This window comes from Lepidochelys olivacea (genome assembly GCF_965140295.1).
Source record: "Lepidochelys olivacea isolate rLepOli2 genome assembly, chromosome: 5".
NCBI classification, from domain to species: domain Eukaryota; kingdom Metazoa; phylum Chordata; order Testudines; family Cheloniidae; genus Lepidochelys; species Lepidochelys olivacea.
In genome coordinates, this window is record NC_140415.1 from 92,921,827 (window position 1) to 92,944,150 (window position 22,324).

At 42.6% G+C, this 22,324-nt stretch overlaps 1 protein-coding gene across 2 annotated transcripts in view; it reads left to right on the top strand.

Annotated features, from left to right (window-relative positions):
- FRMD3 (FERM domain containing 3) overlaps positions 1–22,324 on the top strand; it is a 226,847-nt gene that overhangs the window by 79,799 nt on the left and 124,724 nt on the right. Inside the window, exon 2 of one of the 2 annotated variants that reach the window (XM_084628730.1) lies at positions 10,029–10,130. In XM_084628730.1, the coding sequence (XP_084484856.1) occupies positions 10,029–10,130 (102 nt within the window). Of the gene's footprint in view, positions 1–10,025; positions 10,131–22,324 lie in introns of both variants that reach the window. The other variant, XM_084628729.1, reaches the window with a different exon arrangement.

Below are 22,324 nucleotides of genomic sequence, written 5' to 3' on the forward strand. Positions count from 1 at the left end.
AGTAGGAGAACACTTCAATCTGCCTGGTCACTCAATAACAAACCTAAAAGAGGCAATTCTTCAACAAAAAAAACTTCAAAAACAGACTCCAATTCGAAACTGTAGAACTGGAATTAATTTGCAAACTGGATACCATCAGATTAGGCCTGAATAAAGACTGGGAGTGGTTGGGTCATTACAAAACCTAAACCTAATTTACCCAATTCTAATTTCCCCCTACTGTTACTCACACCTTGTCAACTGTCTGAAATGGGCCACTCTCATTACTACTTCAAAAGTTATTTTTTTCCCCCCTTGGTGTCCTGCTGTTAATTGATTTGTCTCGTTAGACTGAGCTCACGCTTGGTAAGGCAACTCACATCTTTTCATGTATTTATACCTGTTCCTGTATTTTCCACTCCATGCATCTGATGAAGTGGGTTCTAGCCCATGAAAGCTTATGCCCAAATAAATTTGTTAGTCTCTATGGTGCCACAAGGACTCCTCATTGTTTTTAAGTCAGATAATGCTGCCTCTGACTACTCAACTTGTAAGTGCAAATGCCTCTCTTTGTGCACAGCTTGTGCTGTTTTGGGATTTGATTTAAGGCCATTTTGAAGATGTTCCTCAGAATATGGATGACATTTCCCTTTAGATACTCCACATCAGCTTTGATGTAGGTCACATGTTAGATTTGAATTACGTGGTACTGCTTTTTAAAAAAATTTAAATGGTTTAATTGTTTGGCATTCTTATTCAGTATTTCAAGGACACTTTGATTAACATTCCAGAATATTTCAGCTCTTCCATTTTGTATGCTTTTGTGACTTTTGCTGTGTTCCTCTCCAGCTGTCTTGCATCATCTGCTTGAGAAACATTTGATGGTCACCAGGCTAGATCTTAACATTTATTCTCTGAGATTTCTAGCTAGTAGGTTTTAGAAATCTGGCTTGAGTGCTGTCCTCATGCCCCTGCAGCTGTTTCAATTTCTGTATTGACCCAGCCTGGCTTTGACACTTTCGTGTGTGTGTCGAGTTTCAAGTAATGTACTTTGGTAAAGCCTTTTTGTCATCTTCTTACAAGAATGTTACACTCCAACATGTACATTATTTTCATGCATTGACATGCTTCTTCATATGGCATTTTAGGGAAGGATTGTGTTTAATTTGAAAGCTGGCTCTATTATTGGGTGCTTGTTGAGTTTCAGGATGGATTTGATATTCATTATTCTAAGATCCAGATTGATTCCCATGCTCCGTTGTGTGTGATTGGCAGTTTTTCACTGAATTTGTCCATATTCCTTTGCAAATAAGAATAGTTTTTGAACTGTATTTAACATATCCATTTTTTTACCATACGTGACAAGTGTACCAAACATATAGTTAAGAAAAGACTGATATCACTAAGTTGTCAAAGCTCAAGAGGGTTTTCAGCAATGTTACAATAATCATGAAAGCAGCTGTTTATGGTTTCTGCAGTGCATGGATGGACTAAGCATTACACCACTCTGTTTTGTTAAATCATTCATTATGATCTCAGGCTTCAGTGGCATCATGTGCTGCTTCAGGTATTTCTTTCCATATATAAATCCTTTATGACACATAAATTCTTAATACTGAAATATTGCTTCTTTGTCTGAAAAACTGTTACCTACTAAAATTTCCTAGTTTCTACCATTGTTACAAGGAACACCTAGCATTAACTATAATTTAAAAAAATGAGAGGAAAAGGAAATTGCCTCTCTTTCCAGTTTATTTAATTTGTGCATTTGAGATCACTTGCATATAATCAGTTCAGTCAGTTTCTCCTGCTGCTTTTGTGGGCCTTCTGCATATTTCACAGGAGAGGGAAAAGCATTGCAAAACCACCAAAATTGACAGGGGGACTCAGAGAAGCAGGTGCTTCTATTTCAAACTCACTTTAACTTTGGCTAGATTTTAAACTAATGGTGTCCCATTAATATTGTAATCTCTCTCTGCTACAATATTACACAGAATAACCTTGTTTGTTTTCATTCAAATGGTATTTTCTGAACACAAGCAAATTCAATTAAAACCTGTTTTAAAATGGGACTAAAAGTATGCAGCTGTAGGGCCTAATCTCCCGAATATTTAAGCAGTGCATGTCACTGTATAATATAAGTAGCCCAATAGAAGTCAAAGGGACTAGTCACACAAATAAAACTACTCATGCTTAGGAGCTGTCCATAAGTTACACAGCACATATTTTGATGATTTTTAAGACCCACCCACTGCCTTGTAACACTGAAGCAAACGGTCTGTCATGAAAGATTAAGGACCAACTTATCCCCTAATGCAGGGATGGACACCCTCTTTTTTTTGGCCCGAGGGCCACATCGGGGTTGCAAAAATGTACGGAGGTCCGGGTAGGGAAGGCTGTGCCTCCCCAAACAGCCTGGCCCCCAGCCCATCACCCCCCCCCCGCTCCCTGTCCCCTGACTGCCCCGACCCCTATCCACCCCCTCCTCTCCCCGAGTTTTTTCCCCTAAAGCTTCTCTTGCTCCCTCCCCCAGAATACATTCCATACCCCTCTCTGGGGGACCAGCCCCCAGATTTCAAACCTCTGATTTCATTATAAGCTAATGAGGAAAAAAATCCATAACTGAGACTTTCCTTACTTTTTTCTAGTTTAAAACAGTGTTTGTGGGAAGGGGCAAAACTTTGCAACTTTGAGAAATGTAACTTTTTGTGTGTTTATTAATGTAGAATTTTTTCTTAAACCTGATCAGAGTCAAGGTGGAATTTAAAACCCATTAACTTTAGTAGGACTGCTCACTAAGTATGTGTTAAATCTTTGCAGGATCCAATCTTGAGGTTATATGTGAGCTATTGTTGAGTGTATAAGAAATGTTGTATTTACCTACATGGTTATCTTTGCATTCTCCTTTATAAAGAGTTTAAGTATACCTGGAATATGAAAGTCATTATATAAAACAAAATTCCATTCTACTCAATTCAGGTTTTTTTGATCCACCAATCTTCCATGCAATAGAGTTAGTGCAGCAGTTGATTTCAGAAAGAGAGCTTTGTTGTTTTGAAAAACAGGATGATTGCTCCAAAGCCTTTGATGATAACACACTAATGAGCTCAAATACCACGTGTGGTGATTTGGGTGATGCAAGAGACTCATTAAAATGAATGGTTTAGAAAGTACATCTATAAAAGTGAGTGCATTCATTGACTGTTCTTCCTGCCTCTGTATAACTTTTGTCAAATGAAAATGTCATTTTAGGTCTGTTTTTTTTTAACTGTTAGTTTAAAAATGGAATTCCTTTATGTATTTTGTTACAAAAATCCATGTCTTGTTGCTTCCTTTTGTGATTCACCAAAATGGCTTTTATTCCTAAAATCTAGTTAATCTGATTATTGCATGCTTATTTTATAACTAAATACATCTTGAATTTCAACAATTTGTGTTTTAGATTTGTTGATTGCCTGTGTAATAAGGGATCACTGTTCTTGTTTTAGTCTCTTTGCTTTTCTTTCTGTAGCATATTTACAAACATGAAGTGCATATGTAGCAGTGACCCCTAAAATTTGCATCAGAGAGATGTTTCTTTTAGATTTTGCTGTCACAGAGCTAAATCTGATGAGTACACCACTTCTCTTGGTCAATCAGAGAGACATCCAGTAGACATCTTCCCTTTTCACATTTTGTGTTTTTGGTACAGACCTCCTTCCTTCTGAGCCAACACTTCACTCTGCCTTCATTAGTGTGTCCATAGTGATAAATATAGAGTTTAACAAGCCACCGTGTAAACTATTCCAGTACCAAGTCATTCTGTAAATGCCTGGAGGCTATACAGAGCTAATTATAGAAGCAGATATTTTGTAGCACTCTTAGTGGGAGAGGGGTGGAGAGAGAGAGAGTCAGGGAGTAAGCATATAGAATCATAGAATATCAGGGATGGAAGGGACCTCAGGAGGTCATCTAGTCCAACCCCCTGCTCAAAGCAGGACTAATCCCCAAATAAATCATCCTGGCCAGGGCTTTGTCAAGCCTGACCTTAAAAACCTCTAAGGAAGGAGATTCCACCAGCTCCCTAGGTAATGCATTCCAGTGTTTCACCACCCTCCTAGTGAAAAAGTTTTTCCTAATATACAACCTAAACCTCCCCCACTGCAACTTGAGACCATTCCTCCTTTGTTCTGTCATCAGCTACCACTGAGAACAGTCTAGATCCATCCTCTTTGGAACCCCCTTTCAGGTAGTTGAAAGCAGCTATCAAATCCCCCCTCATCCTTTTCTTCCGCAGACTAAACAATCCCAGTTCCCTCAGCCTCTCATAAGTCGTGTTCCAGTCCCCTAATCATTTTTGTTGCCCTCTGCTGGACTCTTTCCAATTTTTCCTCATCCTTCTTGTAGCGTGGGGTCCAAAACTGGACACAGTACTCCAGATGAGGCCTCACCAATGTCGAATAGAGGGGAACGATCACGTCCCTCGATCTGCTGGCAATGCCCCTACATATACATCCCAAAATGCCATTGGCCTTCTTGGCAACAAGGGCACGCTGTTGACTCATATCCAGCTTCTCGTCTGCTGTAACCGCTAGGTCCTTTTCTGCAGAACTGCTGCGGAGCCATTCGGTCCCTAGTCTGTAGCGGTGCATGGGATTCTTCTGTCCAAAGTACAGGACTCTGCACTTGTCCTTGTTGAACCTCATCAGATTTCTTTTGGCCCAATATTCCAATTTGTCTAGGGCCCTCTGTATCCTATCCCTACCCTCCAGCGTATCTACCACTCCTCCCAGTTTAGTGTCATCCACAAACTTGCTGAGGGTGCAATCCATACCATCCTCCAGATCATTTATGAAGATATTGAACAAAACCAGCCCCAGGACCGACCCTTGGGGCACTCCACTTGATACTGGCTGCAAACTAGACATGGAGTCATTGATCACTACCTGTTGAGCCTGACAATCTAGCCAACTTTCTATCCACCTTATATTCCATTCATCCAGCCCATACTTCTTTAACTTGCTAGCAAGAATACTGTGGGAGACCGTATCAAAAGCTTTGCTAAAGTCAAGGAACAACACGTCCACCGCTTTCCCCTCATCCACAGAGCCAGTTATCTCGTCATAGAAGGCAATTAGATTAGTCAGGCATGACTTGCCCTTCGTGAATCCATGCTGACTGTGCCTGATCACTTTCCTCTCCTCTGAGTGCTTCAGAATTGATTCTTTGAGGACCTGCTCCATGATTTTTCCAGGGACTGAGGTAAGGCTGACTGGCCTGTAGTTCCCAGGATCCTCCTTCTTCCCTTTTTTAAAGATGGGCACTACATTAGCCTTTTTCCAGTTGTCCGGGACTTCCCCCGATCACCATGAGTTTTCAAAGATCATGGCCAATGGCTCTGCAATCACATCCACCAACTCCTTTAGCACTCTTGGATGCAGCGCATCCGGCCCCATGGACTTGTGCTCGTCCAGCTTTTTTAAATAGTCCCGAACCATTTCTTTCTCCACAGAGGGCTGGTCACCTCCTCCCCATGCTGTGCTGCCCAGTGCAGCAGTCTGGGAGCTGACCTTGTTCGTGAAGACAGAGGCAAAAAAAGCATTGAGTACATTAGCTTTTTCCAGATCCTCTGTCACTAGGAGGATGACATACAAGGAGACAAAAGACAAACTGGCTTACCATCATTTGGAAGTGCAGAAAGTTAGTAATGCCTGGGAAATAAAGGGCAGATCAATGAAGGCAGTAGTATCTCCTGGGCATGAAGAAGCAGGGTTTTGATTGGAAGAGTAGGGGACATACAGTGAAGACTAAATACATAGGAAATGGGAGGTAGAGAGAGAGGAATGAGAGGAAGGGAGAACACAACAGGAGAAGCTTGTGTTGGGGGGAGGGTGGAAATGGCAGATGCTCCCATGTACAGCAAAAAAGAAATCTAGAGATGAATTAACAACACAGAGACAAAAGTCTGAATAACTAGAGTATGAGCTAGAGATGGGCTGAGAGGAAGAGAGAAGATTCAGTATATCATTGTAATGCAGAAGGGAGGGAGAGAGCAATCCTGGAAGGGGCTAAGGAGTCACAACTCCATGTAAAAGCTGTTCAGCACCACTCTGGATTGGTATCCTAGAGAGAATCTGAAAAGTTTTTGAACAATGAAGAGGATTCAGGGAAAAGCAACTGTATCCATACCAAAACTGTATGCATGTACCAAAACTTGCCTGTAAAATGGTAATTATACAAATAACAAAGCTCTGCAATAGTTAGTGCTTACATAGTTATCTGTGTAACACTTTGCATAATCATGATGTACAAAATTTTTACCTGTGGAAAGCAGTCAGGTACACTGGACTATTGATGAGTCAGAAGACCTGGCCTCTGCAGTGACTTAGTGTATGACCTTGGGCAAGTCGCTTCATCTCTCTCTGAGCCTCAGCTACCTCTTGTATAAAACGCTGATGATAATACTCACCCTCATTTGTAAAGTGCTATGCGATCTATTTATAGCAAGCATGGCGGGAGAGCTAATTGTTAGTTTTTTGCCTACTCATACAGCTTGTAATTTAACAATCCATTTAAAAATTGAAATATAGGATGTTAGTTTTCAGGGAGTGGACTAGGAGAAAAAATGGAGTGGTTTAAATACATGCATTGTGGAGAAACAGAAGATGCAAAGGGAACATGATTTTAAACAAAAGGCAGATTCAAGTGAGGACTATCAGTGCGTAAGTGGTAGCTGGGTTTGAAGGCAGAGACTGTGAGAAAGAGATGGTCAAAAGAGGGAAAATAGAAAAGGACAGAGGCTCAAGAAGTGTGATACCTCTGGGTTCCACAGAAGAAGCGTCTTTATGCAGGGGAGAGAGTGTGAGAGAGAGTGTCCAGGAAGAGTGGGTGACGATACACAATATTGAAGGCTGCATTGAGGCTACGGGCAGCAGGAGGAAGGAAGGAAGTTCATAGATTTATAGGTTCCAAGGCCGAGGGAACATTGTGATCATCTAGTCCAGTGGTTCTCAAACTTTTTTTTACAGGCGACTCCTTTCATACAGCAAGCCCCTGAGTGTGACACTGCCCCATGAATTAAAAACGTGTGTGTGTTAATTTAATTGAACAGGGGCTTGGGCTGTCAACCCTGCACCTGGTGGGGATTGGGCTGTCAGCTGGAGCCCCACACCAGGCCTGGGGCTGACACCTCGTGACCCCCTGCATCACAACCCTCAGATTGAGAACCTCTGTTCCAGTGGGTATATCGTTCTCAGTGTTAAAAATTTACACCTTAATTCCAGTCTGAATTTGTCTACTTCAACTTCCAGATATTGGATCTTGTTGGTAACTACAGCAAGTGTAGTGCAGTTTAATTAAAGTCTCTTAAGGACATTGTTGTCTGAGTGGTGAAAGGGAGCTATTTTTATGTACTTTGTCTGTCTAATCCCAGTCTATTTTATTTATTTGTTTGTTTGTTTTATAATTTGTGTAGCAATAGTGCCTAGGAGCACCAATCAAGAATCAGGGCCCTATTGTGGTGAGGACTGCACAGGCATACAGGAAAAAGACAGTCCCTGCCCCAAAATGCTCACAGTCTAGGTACCAACAAGATGCAGGGGATGAGACCAACAGATATTTCTGTGCACCCATAGTATCAGGGTGCATAGTACTGAGAATACAATTCTTGGAATAAGTAATCTGAAATCTCAGTATTTGCAATACAAGTGAAATTTTCGTGTATGACTATCATGAGAAACAGTGCAACAACAAGCAGCTTGGAACTCCAGTTGTCATAGAAGGATTGAAATGTGTTCTGAAAGTAAACTTCTGCAGTTCAACATACGCTTTGGGGGAAAAAAGCATGCTCTGCTTTCTTAATTTGTAAACACATTTGACCTGCGCATTTTGGAGGTGTGGTGATGTGTGTGTTTCACTTGGAAAGTATTGCTTGCTCTGAATCTCATATTCCCTTATAGCTTGATCATCATTAGATTCATGCTGATAACAAGGAAACAAAGGAATAACTTATTCAGTATGATGTGTTCTGTACCAAAGGCCTCTTATGCCTGGCTGGATACCAGCATTGTTGTGCAAGACGTAGGTTTAATTTCGAACAATTGAATGTGCCCTCTGTGTGATGAAAGCTTTTCAGGGTGGCTAAATTTATTGTGACATTCTCAAAACCTGCTTAATTGTGGTTGTTTTTTTTTTGTTTGTTTGTTTGTTTTTTTTAAAAACCTGCTGGAGTAAATCAGTGTTAAGTCTTGTATAAATGATCTTACTCCTTTCAGAATGAAAAATTAAAAAGGTTTCCTTAGGTAGTTTATATTCTGGGTGTTTTTTATGCAACACCTAATTAACGAGTGGAACTTATTGCTAGAAAATACCATTGAAGCCAAAATTTACAGGATTCAGGAAAGGATTAGTTTACCTTGGCTAAATTAAAACAAAATGTATGTAGTTGGGTGGGGTTAAATACCCTCATGCTTCAGAGAGTAAGTACTCTTTTAACCTCATGAGTAGTTTCTCCGTATCTTTCTAGATGGGGTTCCCCAGAGTTTCCCCTGGAATTACTGGTATTGGCAATTATCAAAGGGGATACTGGACTAAATGATCTGTATGGATATGGCAGTTAAGTCCCCCCTACAACCTGTGCTGTGAGGATAGAGGCACTGGGAATCCCTTATCCACAAAAAGGTCCCAAGAAAGACAGGTGATACTTAGTGCTAGACCTTTAGCATAGGCTCTTATTCCCTGGCTCTCTGACTTTCACGGTTTTCCTTAGCAGGTGAGGAGTTCTTTCCACTGAGGGTCACTGTGCGCAGCAATGAGAAGTACTGCATATCTATCAATTACATTTATTTTTCAAGTAAATTGTTTAATATTCCCTGCTCCCATGTCACTTTTAAAAACTCACAAAACTATCCTAATCCTATGTATCTCAGTAGTGCTAAAAAGTATATTCATACCTTTATCCACAAATGTCCCTTTGGTATTTGTAGCTTTAAACTATTGGTAGATATGGTATATAATAAATGCTATAAATACTACTTCTATCTTTAATATCAGGGATATTTCATACATCTCCAGAATTGTCTGACTAGAGATGAAAATTCTCAAGTGATTTGTCTGTGGCTAGTTTTTTGTTTTGTTTTTGTTTTTTTTAAATGAGAAATCCCTGATAAGTCTTTAGGGTGTTGGTGCATAGTAAGGAATTTGATCTTCAGCCCCAAAATACCTGGGCATCTCTATAACTGATTTATCCACATCTGTGTGAGCACTCAAATCCATAAATTGCATGCACATATGAGTGGATGGGTAGAACAAATGAGTGCATCTGGAGTGGTGCACCCAGAGTGGGTGTGCCTCTGCAAACAGATCTTAGAAGTGCAAAATCAGGTCCAACACATAAGTCTGATGACTGCAAAAAACACGTGAATGGTTTGAAATTCTGTGGCTAAATAAATGGCCATAGTGCCATTATGCAAAATGCTTATGTCTGCAGAGAAGGATGGATAAGGTGTGGACAGACTAACATCCCATAGAAACGTGGTTAAAAGTATATATATGAGGAGCAGCGGCTATGCTAAAGGGTTCTAGCTCCAGGCTCTGACAGTGCAGTGGATTCTGTAGTAGTGCATTTTATGCAGGGACTGCTTCTCTGAAGTTGCTCGCAGAAAGAACATTGAGTTTAACAGCAAAAGGCAGTCCGCTATCCCAGTTCACTTTTTACAGGGTGCATGAGCTTGGAGAGCTGTAATTGGATTTTCTAAATGTGCGATTTTAGAAGTAATCAGGAGTATATCTGAGGAAATGCCACCCTTTGTTCTGATGTAGCAATCTGTGAAGAGACCGAGATGAATACAAGAGCATTTTTAGAACACATTTTATTTTTTGTATCGCTTCAAGGGAAGTGGTTATTCATTGCTTTTGTCCTCCTTTGATTGCCATAAAAGCTCTTATTCCCGCCTTCTGTAACTGTCTTTATTAGACTTCTAAGAGTTCATAAATAATGGGTTTAGAATGTGTGCTGAGTATATTTAGAGTAATACAAGATAAGGTTACTATTTTTTTTTCTTTTCCAGAAGGAGACCAAAGGTCAGTTTCTCATAGATCATATCTGCAACTATTACAGCTTACTGGAAAAAGACTATTTTGGCATTCGATATGTCGACCCTGAGAAACAGCGGGTATGTAGAAGAACACTCACTAAATTTATTTCTAAGTAACATTGTATTGATATGGGTACCAAGCAGGCAAGCTCTAATGCAAAGCTACAGTATTACTGTTGAAGTGCTCTCAGACCCTAATCCATAATTCATTCTAAATTCGCTTATTAATTTCATTTCCCTCACTTCATATGATTCAAATGAACCAATAAACGTAGGTCTACAGACATGAGGATAATTGGTGTATTTTAAATTGCGCACTGCACCTTGCCATTGTCTTAGTTGCTAGTGAAGGGGGGGGCAAGATTGAGTCATGACTCATGAGGAGCAGCGGCTATGCTAAAGGGTTCTAGCTCCAGGCTCTGTCAGTGCAGTGGATTCTGTAGTAGTACATTTTATGCAGGGACTGCTTCTCTGAAGTTGCTCGCAGAAAGAACATTGAGTTTAACAGCAAAAGGCAGTCCGCTATCCCAGTTCACTTTTTACAGGGTGCATGAGCTTGGAGAGCTGTAAATACAGAAAACAGCTTGTCAGATGAAATTTTCCAATTAGCATTCACCATTAGCATCTTTGCATTATTTCCAGGTAATATACTTTGCAAAGTGTATTAGTGCCAATGTTGTGTGCAGTCATTTGCACAGCAATGAGCACATTTTCCTCTAGGGGAAGGTGGCTTTGCACTTCGTCCTCTGTCAGTTTTTTGTATGCCTGTGTATCCTTATTTTCTCTCTGTGTGGTTTTGAATGAATATTGTTGGTTGTGAGTGGTAAGCGATAATCAGCATTAGAAACTGAAGCCTTTGGACAGTGAATTGAGAACCGCTTCAGCGCCATGTAGTTCTGTTGCACAGATCAGGTTTAGCTGGGGAATTAAATGGCACAGTGGCAAGCACACAAGCCTTTTGTCTCTGGAGACCTACAATAGGCTGAAACTGGATATGGGTCAAAAATGTAAACGAGTTTGATCATCTCAGTGTAGCTCCCATTGGATACTTGTCAGCACCACAAATAAAATAAATTTGGCAAAAATCAGGATGATTAGCACCCTCTGCTCAGACCTATAGAATTGGAATACTGTAGAAGTTGCATTGCTAAGCTATGTTTGGGCCACTTGCACGTCACCTGCCTTATTAGAAGAGTCTCAGTTAGCAATAGCTCAGATCAATGTAGTTAATCCTTCATAAGCAGTAAAACTGAAGATATTTACCCCAAATTAGAATGAGCAGTGTCATAAATATAAAGGGAAGGGTAAACCCCTTTGAAATCCCTCCTGGCCAGGGGAAAGCTCCTCTCACCTGTAAAGGGTTAAGAAGCTAAAGGTAACCTCGCTGGCACCTGACCAAAATGACCAATGAGGAGACAAGATACTTTCAAAAGCTGGGAGGAGGGAGAAAAAAAAAAGGGTTTGTGTGTCTGTCTGTAGTCGTCTTGGCCAGGGACAGAACAGGAATGGAGTCTTAGAACTTTTAGTAAGTAATCTAGCTAGGTATGTGTTAGATTATGATTTCTTTAAATGGCTGAGAAAAGAATTGTGCTGAATAGAATAACTATTTCTGTCTGTGTATCTTTTTTGTAACTTAAGGTTTTGCCTAGAGGGGTTCTCTATGTTTTTGAATCTAATTACCCTGTAAGATATATACCATCCTGATTTTACAGGGGGGATTTCTTTATTTCTATTTACTTCTATTTTTTATTAAAAGTCTTCTTGTAAAACACTGAATGCTTTTTCATTGTTCTCAGATCCAAGGGTTTGGGTCTGTGGTCACCTATGCAAATTGGTGAGGCTTTTTATCCAACATTTCCCAGGAAAGGGGGGGTGCAAGTGTTGGGAGGATTGTTCATTGTTCTTAAGATCCAAGGGTCTGGGTCTGTAGTCACCTAGGCAAATTGGTGAGGCTTTTTACCAAACCTTGTCCAGGAAGTGGGGTGCAAGGTTTTGGGAAGTATTTTGGGGGGAAGGACGCGTCCAAACAGCTCTTCCCCAGTAACCAGTATTAGTTTGGTGGTGGTAGCGGCCATTCCAAGGATAACGGGGGTAATATTTTGTACCTTGGGGAAGTTTTGACCTAAGCTGGTAAAGATAAGCTTAGGAGGTTTTTCATGCAGGTCCCCACATCTGTACCCTAGAGTTCAGAGTGGGGGAGGAACCTTGACATGATGGCACAGTGGTGGGATTAACCTGAAATCATTTTGAGATCCAGTTGAGATTTTTTGAACTAGAAATACAGATTTTAAAAAGGAATTTTTAGGAAGTCAAGAAAGCAGCTTTGAAACTGAAAGCAGCTTGGTTTCTCTCTGCTTTGTGGCCAAGCAGAGACAAAAGGGGATTATCTTGTGAATTGCAGGTTTTCTTTGCCTAGAGGCAGGGTACTTAACTCCTGCAGGGAAATTCACAGTCTTCCAACCCAGAGGTTTTTTTTTTTTTTTCTTTTCTTCCTAAAAGTAAATAGGGGGTGTGTGCTCTACCCATTTGCCTGGAGACAAAAGTGGCAGGGTTTTTTTTAGGATTTTGATTTTTTTTTTGTTTTACAAGGAGCACAGGTTTGAAAGAAATTTTTTTTCTTCTTTGGGCTGGGTAAGCAGGTTTCCAAGTAGTTGGAGGTTTTTTGCTTTAATTTGGGCCCAGAGCAGAGACAAGGGAATTGTCTTTTTCTGTAGGCTGACAATCACTATCAGAGAATAGGTATTCTATTCCAGCACAGCAAAATTTTACAGCCAAGTTTTGTTTGTTTATTTCTAAACCTCGGGTGTAAAGTTAGTTAAAAACAGAGAGGTTAGAATGGCCAAATCCTCAGCTCGACTACAGCTGGAATTAGCCAAATTTCAGGCTGAGGAAAAACAAAGGGAACATGAAAGACAGATAGAACTCATGCGGCTGAAGGAGGAGGAGAAGGAAAAAGAGAGGAAGCATGTGGAGGAGATGGAGAGGATAAAGGCCCAGCAGAATATACCAACAAACCCTAGCAATCCTTCTCCAGGTACCACTTCCCATCCCAGAAGGTTCCCCACCTACAAGGCAGGTGATGATACTGAGGCCTTCTTAGAAAACTTCGAAAGGGCCTGCCTTGGGTACAACATCTCTACTGACCAATACATGGTAGAGCTGAGGCCGCAGCTCAGTGGACCCTTAGCTGAGGTGGCAGCTGAAATGCCTAAAGAACACATGAACAAGTATGAACTGTTTAAATCCAAGGCGAGAGTCAGAATGGGGATAACACCCGAGCAGTCTCGTTGGAGGTTCAGAGCCCTAAGGTGGAAACCAGACATGTCATTTACCCGACATGCCTACCACATTGTAAAACATTGGGATGCCTGGATATCAGGAGCAAGTGTTGAATCTCCAGTAAATTTGCCCTTCCTAATGCAAATGGAACAATTCTTAGAGGGTGTTCCTGAGGAAATAGAAAGATACATCCTAGATGGGAAACCCAAAACTGTAATTGAGGCAGGAGAGATTGGAGCCAGATGGGTGGAGGTGGCAGAGAAGAAGAAAACTGGTCGCAGTTGGAGCGGAGACCAGAAGGGACCACCCCAGACCACACCCTATTACCGGGGGCCGCCCAAAGCCCCACCTACCTCCCAAAGAACCCTCCAGACCCCTTATCGTCCCACCACCCCGTTCTCCAGCAACCCTCCTCGCCCCAGTGACCCGTCAGCTGGACGATGTTTTAAGTGTAACGAGCTGGGGCATGTAAAGGCCAACTGCCCCAAGAACCCCAACAGATTACAGTTCATTGCACCGGAATCACACCAGAGGTCCACAGGCCCAGATACCTCCCAGATACCCTTGGAGCGGAGGGAAACTGTGAGTGTGGGTGGGAAGAAGGTCACCGCGTGGAGGGACACCGGAGCACAAGTGTCAGCTATCCATGCTTCCTTAGTGGACCCCAATTTAATCAACCCAGAGATCCAAGTGACGATTCAACCCTTCAAGTCCAACTCTTTCAATTTGCCTACAGCCAAGTTGCCTGTCCAGTACAAGGGCTGGTCAGGAATGTGGACTTTTGCAGTCTATGATGATTATCCCATCCCCATGCTGTTGGGGGAAGACTTGGCCAATCATGTGAAGCAGGCCAAGAGGGTGGGAATGGTCACCCGCAACCAGGCTAAACAAGCCGTGAGGCCTAGCTCGGTTCCGGAAACTTCTATCAGGACCCAGTCAGAGGTGATGGACCTGGACCCCAGGCCAATGTCTGCAACAGCAGTAGTGGATCCAGTCCCAGAGACCCAGACGGAACCAGTCCCAGAACCGGAACCAGCCGAACAACCAACACCAGACCCCGTGTCAGCACTGAATCCAGTACTTGCAACCTCAACACCAGAGGGCCCCACCAAACCTGAACTGGCAGCAGCCGATAACCCTACACAAGAGGCTCAGCCGGAGCCTGAATCCCAACATAGTGCACCAGCGGAGAGCGGTTCACAGTCAACAGAAACAGCTCCATCCCCTATATCGCTTCCAGAGGGACCAAGCCTAGGTCCACCATCCCATGAGGAACTGATGTCTCCAGCATCAAGGGAACAGTTCCCGACCGAACAGGAAGCAGATGAAAGCCTCCAGAGAGCTTGGACGGCGGCACGGAGCAACCCACCGCCTCTCAGCTCTTCTAATCGATCCAGGTTTGTTGTAGAAAGAGGACTTTTATACAAGGAAACTCTTTCTGGGGGACACCAGGAAGACTGGCATCCTCAGAGACAGTTGGTAGTTCCAACTAAATACCGGGCCAAGCTCTTGAGCTTAGCCCATGATCACCCTAGTGGCCATGCTGGGGTGAACAGGACCAAAGACCGTTTGGGGGGGTCATTCCACTGGGAGGGAATGGGCAAGGATGTTTCTACCTATGTCCAGTCTTGTGAGGTGTGCCAAAGAGTGGGAAAACCCCAAGACCAGGTCAAAGCTCCTCTCCAGCCACTCCCCATCATTGAAGTTCCATTTCAGCGAGTAGCTGTGGATATTCTGGGTCCTTTTCCGAAAAAGACACCCAGAGGAAAGCAGTACATACTGACTTTCATGGATTTTGCCACCCGATGGCCGGAAGCAGTAGCTCTAAGCAACACCAGGGCTAAAAGTGTGTGCCAGGCACTAGCAGACATTTTTGCCAGGGTAGGTTGGCCCTCCGACATCCTCACAGATGCAGGGACTAATTTCCTGGCAGGAACTATGAAAAACCTTTGGGAAGCTCATGGGGTAAATCATTTGGTTGCCACTCCTTACCATCATCAAACAAATGGCATGGTGGAGAAGTTTAATGGAACTTTGGGGGCCATGATACGTAAATTCGTAAATGAGCACTCCAATGATTGGGACCTAGTATTGCAGCAGTTGCTCTTTGCCTACAGAGCTGTACCACATCCCAGTTTAGGGTTTTCCCCATTTGAACTTGTATATGGCCGTGAGGTTAAGGGGCCATTGCAGTTGGTGAAGCAGCAATGGGAGGGATTTACACCTTCTCCAGGAACTAACATTCTGGACTTTGTAACCAACCTACAAAACACCCTCCGAACCTCTTTAGCCCTTGCTAGAGAAAACTTACAGGATGCTCAAAAAGAGCAAAAAGCCTGGTATGATAAACATGCCAGAGAGCGTTCCTTCAAAGTAGGAGACCAGGTCATGGTCTTAAAGGCACTCCAGGCCCATAAAATGGAAGCATCGTGGGAAGGGCCATTCGTGGTCCAGGAGCGCCTGGGAGCTGTTAATTATCTCATAGCATTCCCCACCTCCAACCGAAAGCCTAAGGTGTATCATATTAATTCTCTAAAGCCCTTTTATTCCAGAGAATTAAAGGTTTGTCAGTTTACAGCCCAGGGAGGAGACGACGCTGAGTGGCCTGAAGGTGTCTACTACGAAGGGAAATGTGCTGGTGGTGTGGAAGAGGTGAACCTCTCCATGACCCTTGGGCGTATGCAGCGACAGCAGATCCAGGAGCTGTGCACTAGCTACGCGCCAACGTTCTCAGCCACCCCAGGACTGACTGAACGGGCATACCACTCCATTGACACAGGTAATGCTCACCCAATTAGGGTCCAACCTTACCGGGTGTCTCCTCAAGCTAAAACTGCTATAGAACGGGAGATCCAGGATATGTTACAGATGGGTGTAATCCGCCCCTCTGAAAGTGCATGGGCATCTCCAGTGGTTCTAGTTCCCAAACCAGATGGGGAAATACGTTTTTGCGTGGACTACCGTAAGCTAAATGCTGTAACTCGCCCAGACAACTATCCCATGCCACGCACAGATGAACTATTAGAGAAACTGGGACGGGCCCAGTTCATCTCTACCTTGGACTTAACCAAGGGGTACTGGCAGGTACCGCTAGATGAATCTGCCAAGGAAAGGTCAGCCTTCATCACACATCTCGGGCTGTATGAATTTAATGTACTCCCTTTCGGGCTGCGAAATGCACCCGCCACTTTCCAAAGACTTGTAGATGGTCTCCTAGCGGGATTAGGAGAATATGCAGTCGCCTACCTTGACGATGTGGCCATATTTTCGGATTCCTGGGCAGACCACCTGGAACATCTACAAAAAGTCCTTGAGCGCATAAGGGAGGCAGGACTAACTGTTAAGGCTAAGAAGTGTCAAATAGGCCTAAACAGAGTGACTTACCTTGGACACCAGGTGGGTCAAGGAACTATCAGCCCCCTACAGGCCAAAGTGGATGCTATCCAAAAGTGGCCTGTCCCAAAGTCAAAGAAACAGGTTCAATCCTTCTTAGGCTTGGCCGGTTATTACAGACGATTTGTACCGCACTACAGCGAAATCGCTGCCCCACTGACAGACCTAACCAAAAAGAAACAGCCAAATGCTGTTCAGTGGACCGGAAAGTGTCAGAAGGCCTTTAACAAGCTTAAAGCGACACTCATGTCTGACCCTGTACTAAGGGCCCCAGACTTTGACAAACCGTTCCTAGTAACCACAGATGCATCCGAGCGTGGTGTGGGAGCAGTTTTAATGCAGAAAGGACCTGATCAAGAATTCCACCCTGTAGTGTTTCTCAGCAAAAAACTGTCTGAGAGGGAAAGCAACTGGTCAGTCACTGAAAAAGAATGTTATGCCATTGTCTACGCTCTGGAAAAGCTACGCCCATATGTTTGGGGACGGCGTTTCCACCTGCAAACCGACCATGCTGCACTAAAGTGGCTTCACACCGTCAAAGAAACTAACAAAAAACTTCTTCGGTGGAGTTTAGCTCTCCAAGATTTTGATTTCGACATCCAACACATCTCAGGAGCTTCTAACAAAGTGGCTGATGCACTCTCCCGTGAAAGTTTCCCAGAATCAACTGGTTAAAATCGTCCTTGAGATGTGGAAAATATTGTTAGTCTTTATGTACTTGGTAGTATATTTAGAGATGCATGTGTCTTATTAACTCTGTTTTCCTAGAGCTCCAGGAAGAAATCCCAGCCAGTGTTTCACCCTAGCTGAGATTTGGGGGGCGTGTCATAAATATAAAGGGAAGGGTAAACCCCTTTGAAATCCCTCCTGGCCAGGGGAAAGCTCCTCTCACCTGTAAAGGGTTAAGAAGCTAAAGGTAACCTCGCTGGCACCTGACCAAAATGACCAATGAGGAGACAAGATACTTTCAAAAGCTGGGAGGAGGGAGAAAAAAAAAAGGGTTTGTGTGTCTGTCTGTAGTCGTCTTGGCCAGGGACAGAACAGGAATGGAGTCTTAGAACTTTTAGTAAGTAATCTAGCTAGGTATGTGTTAGATTATGATTTCTTTAAATGGCTGAGAAAAGAATTGTGCTGAATAGAATAACTATTTCTGTCTGTGTATCTTTTTTGTAACTTAAGGTTTTGCCTAGAGGGGTTCTCTATGTTTTTGAATCTAATTACCCTGTAAGATATATACCATCCTGATTTTACAGGGGGGATTTCTTTATTTCTATTTACTTCTATTTTTTATTAAAAGTCTTCTTGTAAAACACTGAATGCTTTTTCATTGTTCTCAGATCCAAGGGTTTGGGTCTGTGGTCACCTATGCAAATTGGTGAGGCTTTTTATCCAACATTTCCCAGGAAAGGGGGGGTGCAAGTGTTGGGAGGATTGTTCATTGTTCTTAAGATCCAAGGGTCTGGGTCTGTAGTCACCTAGGCAAATTGGTGAGGCTTTTTACCAAACCTTGTCCAGGAAGTGGGGTGCAAGGTTTTGGGAAGTATTTTGGGGGGAAGGACGCGTCCAAACAGCTCTTCCCCAGTAACCAGTATTAGTTTGGTGGTGGTAGCGGCCATTCCAAGGATAACGGGGGTAATATTTTGTACCTTGGGGAAGTTTTGACCTAAGCTGGTAAAGATAAGCTTAGGAGGTTTTTCATGCAGGTCCCCACATCTGTACCCTAGAGTTCAGAGTGGGGGAGGAACCTTGACATGCAGAAACAATTATATATTTTAATTTTTAAACACCAGCATAAACAGAGGGATATCTGTTTCTAATTAGACAACAGTTCTGGCTTTTTTGTGTGATCCTAAACCTCTCATGGGTAAATATGTTAATGCTGTGGAATTATATGGGAAATTAAGGGCCACCCTCCCTTAAGCAGTGCCTAGTCTTAAGCAAGCACACAAAATTATTATATAATTATTGTTCAAGAAGTGAGAAGTCCAAAAGGTGCAGTCAATACACCAATGCAGTCACTGACTACTCGCTGTCAGGAATATGTCCTTTTTATGCTAGTTGTAGATTCTGTGTTGGCCTTTCTTAGGAGTTGCAGGATTGCTGCCTGGACGCTGAATTCATGGAAGCTAGTGGCACATACCTTGACTGTGTTCTTTGAGGGACTATACTGTATATCCCTTCAGGGCAGGGATACTATCTCGTGTGTACTGCACACAGCACAGCTGAGCCCCAGTCCAGATGAGGGCCTTTGGACAATACCATAATACAAATATTGGGTACTGCTGCTTATGGTTTTAAACAAATGTTTGAGTCCCTTACTGTCTTGACTTCAGACAATGCATATCGAGTGATGAATATGGATTAAAAATATAATATTCCAAGGAAGCAACGTTGTTTATTCTGTCTTCCCCTTACTCATGATCTTGATTGAGTTCACTTATCTGAGTTTTACCTGTACCTCAGACACAGGCATAAGTGTCACATGTAGCTGGAGCTTGTGAGGAAAATCTGTGCAATTTCACTGTCCATTGTAAATGAGCGAATAGGAGACTCTCCAGATCCTGATGCACATTCTTCCCCCTGGGTTCCTACTACTGTGAAATGGTTGGCCACATATCACGTAACCTGCTGGGGCCCAAACATTGTAAACTTGTCTTGAAAATACTGGATGAAGTTCAGAAATATGCAGCTCAACAAAAAATAGCTGGAACAGTAAATTTGAAGTGATGTCGGAGTCATAGCTTTACACATACCGTTTTCCATACTTTCATTTGTATGATTCCGCTTCCTGAGGTTAGTCACTTGTGCTAATAAAAAGTGAGCTCCCAGCAGATAAGGTGAATTGTGAGAGATGAAGCTGTAGAGATACAGAGAGGTTGTGGAAAGCATGAAATCACAGTTGGTCCTCAGCACAAGTACTGCTCAGAGACTGCCACCGGCAAGCAACTGTAATCTTTGGAAGAGGCTTCCCAAGTGTCACACTGTTCTCACAGCCTCTGCAAGGAAGAAGAAAGTCCCTATTTTTCATAATACCTGCTGACTGATTAATTTGATCTTGCTTATAATAAAACAGGAATGAATGAATTCAAACAAAGTCCATAAACAGAGTGCATCAGGTCCATTATGTGAAATTAAGGTGGTGTTCTTGCATTATTAAAATAAGATTTTCTTCTTTTTAAAGCTGTGGAGTCTGGTGGTTTGACTAAGAGCTCTTCAGAACTTGATTTATGATAAACCATTGCAGTGTATAAATTATTTAGCATTATGTTTGACAAGATGCTTCAGTGTCCCATATGCCAACAAAGTGGTAAACAATAAATGAAGACTAACTTGCACAATTGCCATAGCAAAGCCTTACCATTTACATTTGTTCAACCTTAACATTGCATTTTATTCTAGTAGCAAAGCCAAAACAAGCACAGATCCCATATGAAAACAGTGTTGTTGAGGTGGGTAGCAAATAATGCACAGAACATTTTTTGAATCTGAAAAATCTGAATTTGAATCAGAAAAATCTGATACCTAAAAAGTAAAGTTCTTGCTGCTATAGAATTGTTTCTCTGGAGTTGTGAATTCTGCTGCTAGAGTTTCACATATGCCCAACTGCATAGTTACTTTCTCTGTAAATGTGACAATTGCTTCAATCTGGATATGATTCAGCATGCCTAAGAATAAACTGTAGACTTAATAAACAATCTTCCCCAACCATGGGGCTGTAAATATTTGAGATTAAAGGTTGGTGCTTTTTGCTGTTTGCCTACTTCTGACAGAGTTGATCCCAGTTACTGGTCCAGTACATGTACCAACACTGGGTACTTCAGGTACCAGTATTTTAACAGTTGCTGTAGGATTCCCCTAAAAATCCTTCCCAAGTCCTTTAATGATGAGCCTCTGAGCTGGTCTCGAGAGTGCTGCTGCTACTTGCTTCCCATTCAGTTGTGCATAGTTTTTCCCACAGTGGATCTTGGGTTGCTGCCATATCCTGTCTTGCAGTCCCAAGATTAGTTTGCATTACATATGGGCACAAATGAGTGAGGGACAGCGGAATTCTGCAGGTTCAGCCAGTTAACTGTTAGAGACACTTGGAGGAAGTTGGAATCTACTGTCCTATCACAGTGTAGGCAAGGGAAAAGAATGAGTGAAGGGAGAGTCTGCAGACTCTCAAGTTAGCAGTGATGCAGTGTCTAGAGACTTTCTTCTAAATAGGATTTGGACAAATTCCCAAACTCTCTGTAAGAAGTATGAAACCCAGCAATCCTTCCAGACAGAATTCAAGAGTAGCACTGAGGGTGACTGACATTGAGAATGCATCCATCACTTCCATAGGAGAACACTTCTGTATAGATTTTTTCACTGCAGTCATTACTGTAGTATCTGACTAATATCTGTCATGTGTTTGTCGTCTCATGCTCTCCATAGGGGGAGAAGTATGTGCAGAGCAGTATCTTGTTTTGGTATTTTTTTGTTTTTGTTTCTTTAAATATACCTGTTGCTATGTGTGTATATATTAGAGAAGGCATGGTCAAAGAAATGCCTTGCTCTTAGAATGGAATGTGATGAGGTTTGTGTTGGTCCTTGAGTCCTGGGGGCGTTCATTGCACAGACACAGACTGGCCCCTCAGAGTTTAGAGGGCAGACGATAGATGTGCTCTCATGGTAGTTTGTGTTGCTGAAGAGATGTGCTGCAGTATTCTGTAGCACTGGAGTTTCGTAAGTGCTGAAGGCTTCATGCTCAGGTATATTGCATTGTTGTAAAATGACAAAGGCACGAATAACTGAAGCCAGGTCATTGTTCTCCAAGATGGGATGGAGTCTCGTTGCCAGCTGGATATGATGGAAGGCATTACTTGTGGCTGTTGCTATTCAAGAACTTAGCACAAGCTAGGAATCAAAGAATGCTCCTGAACTACTGGCTGAATTGACAGTTGTGGGTGTGGACTTTCAACCAAAGAAAGCTGCATTGTGGCTGCAAACTCTTGAAAATGCTTTTTTCTGCCCACCAGCTTTTGGCTTGCCGGGGTTCAGCTTCAGCTAGCTGGTTTTCATGCATCAGCTGATATTACTCAAATACTGCACTGAGCCTATTCTGAGCTAAGGATAATAGAGACTCATTCTGTCAGTTGATACAGCTTAATTGTAGAGTCTTCAAGAAGTGCGCAGACTTATTTGTATTACTGGCAGATAGGTTTATTTCAGGAGGAAAACCCCCAGGTAGTTTTGTGAAGCCACACAATGTTTAACACAGAGTATCCAAAACAACATCCTGCATCACTAAGACCTTTTGGCAGCTTCAGCAAGTGCAGGGTGCGGCTGCTGTCTTACGGAGCCATGCTGGCCAAGGAGAACATATTACACTTGCTCTCTAGAATCTGCACTAGGTCCCAGGTGATGGTTATGGTTTAAAATAGAAGGAAGGGAGAGAAATTAGACAATTGCCAGCTGTGGTAGAAGAGTTGTTTACTACACCTACATGTAGCATGTTATAAAGCTCAGTTATATGTGAGGGCTAGATTGTGGTTTTTAGGCCACAGCCTCGTAGAAGGGATTGATGTATAGCGCCAGGAAGAGATTGTGTCTTAGACCTGTAGATTAGGGTTAGA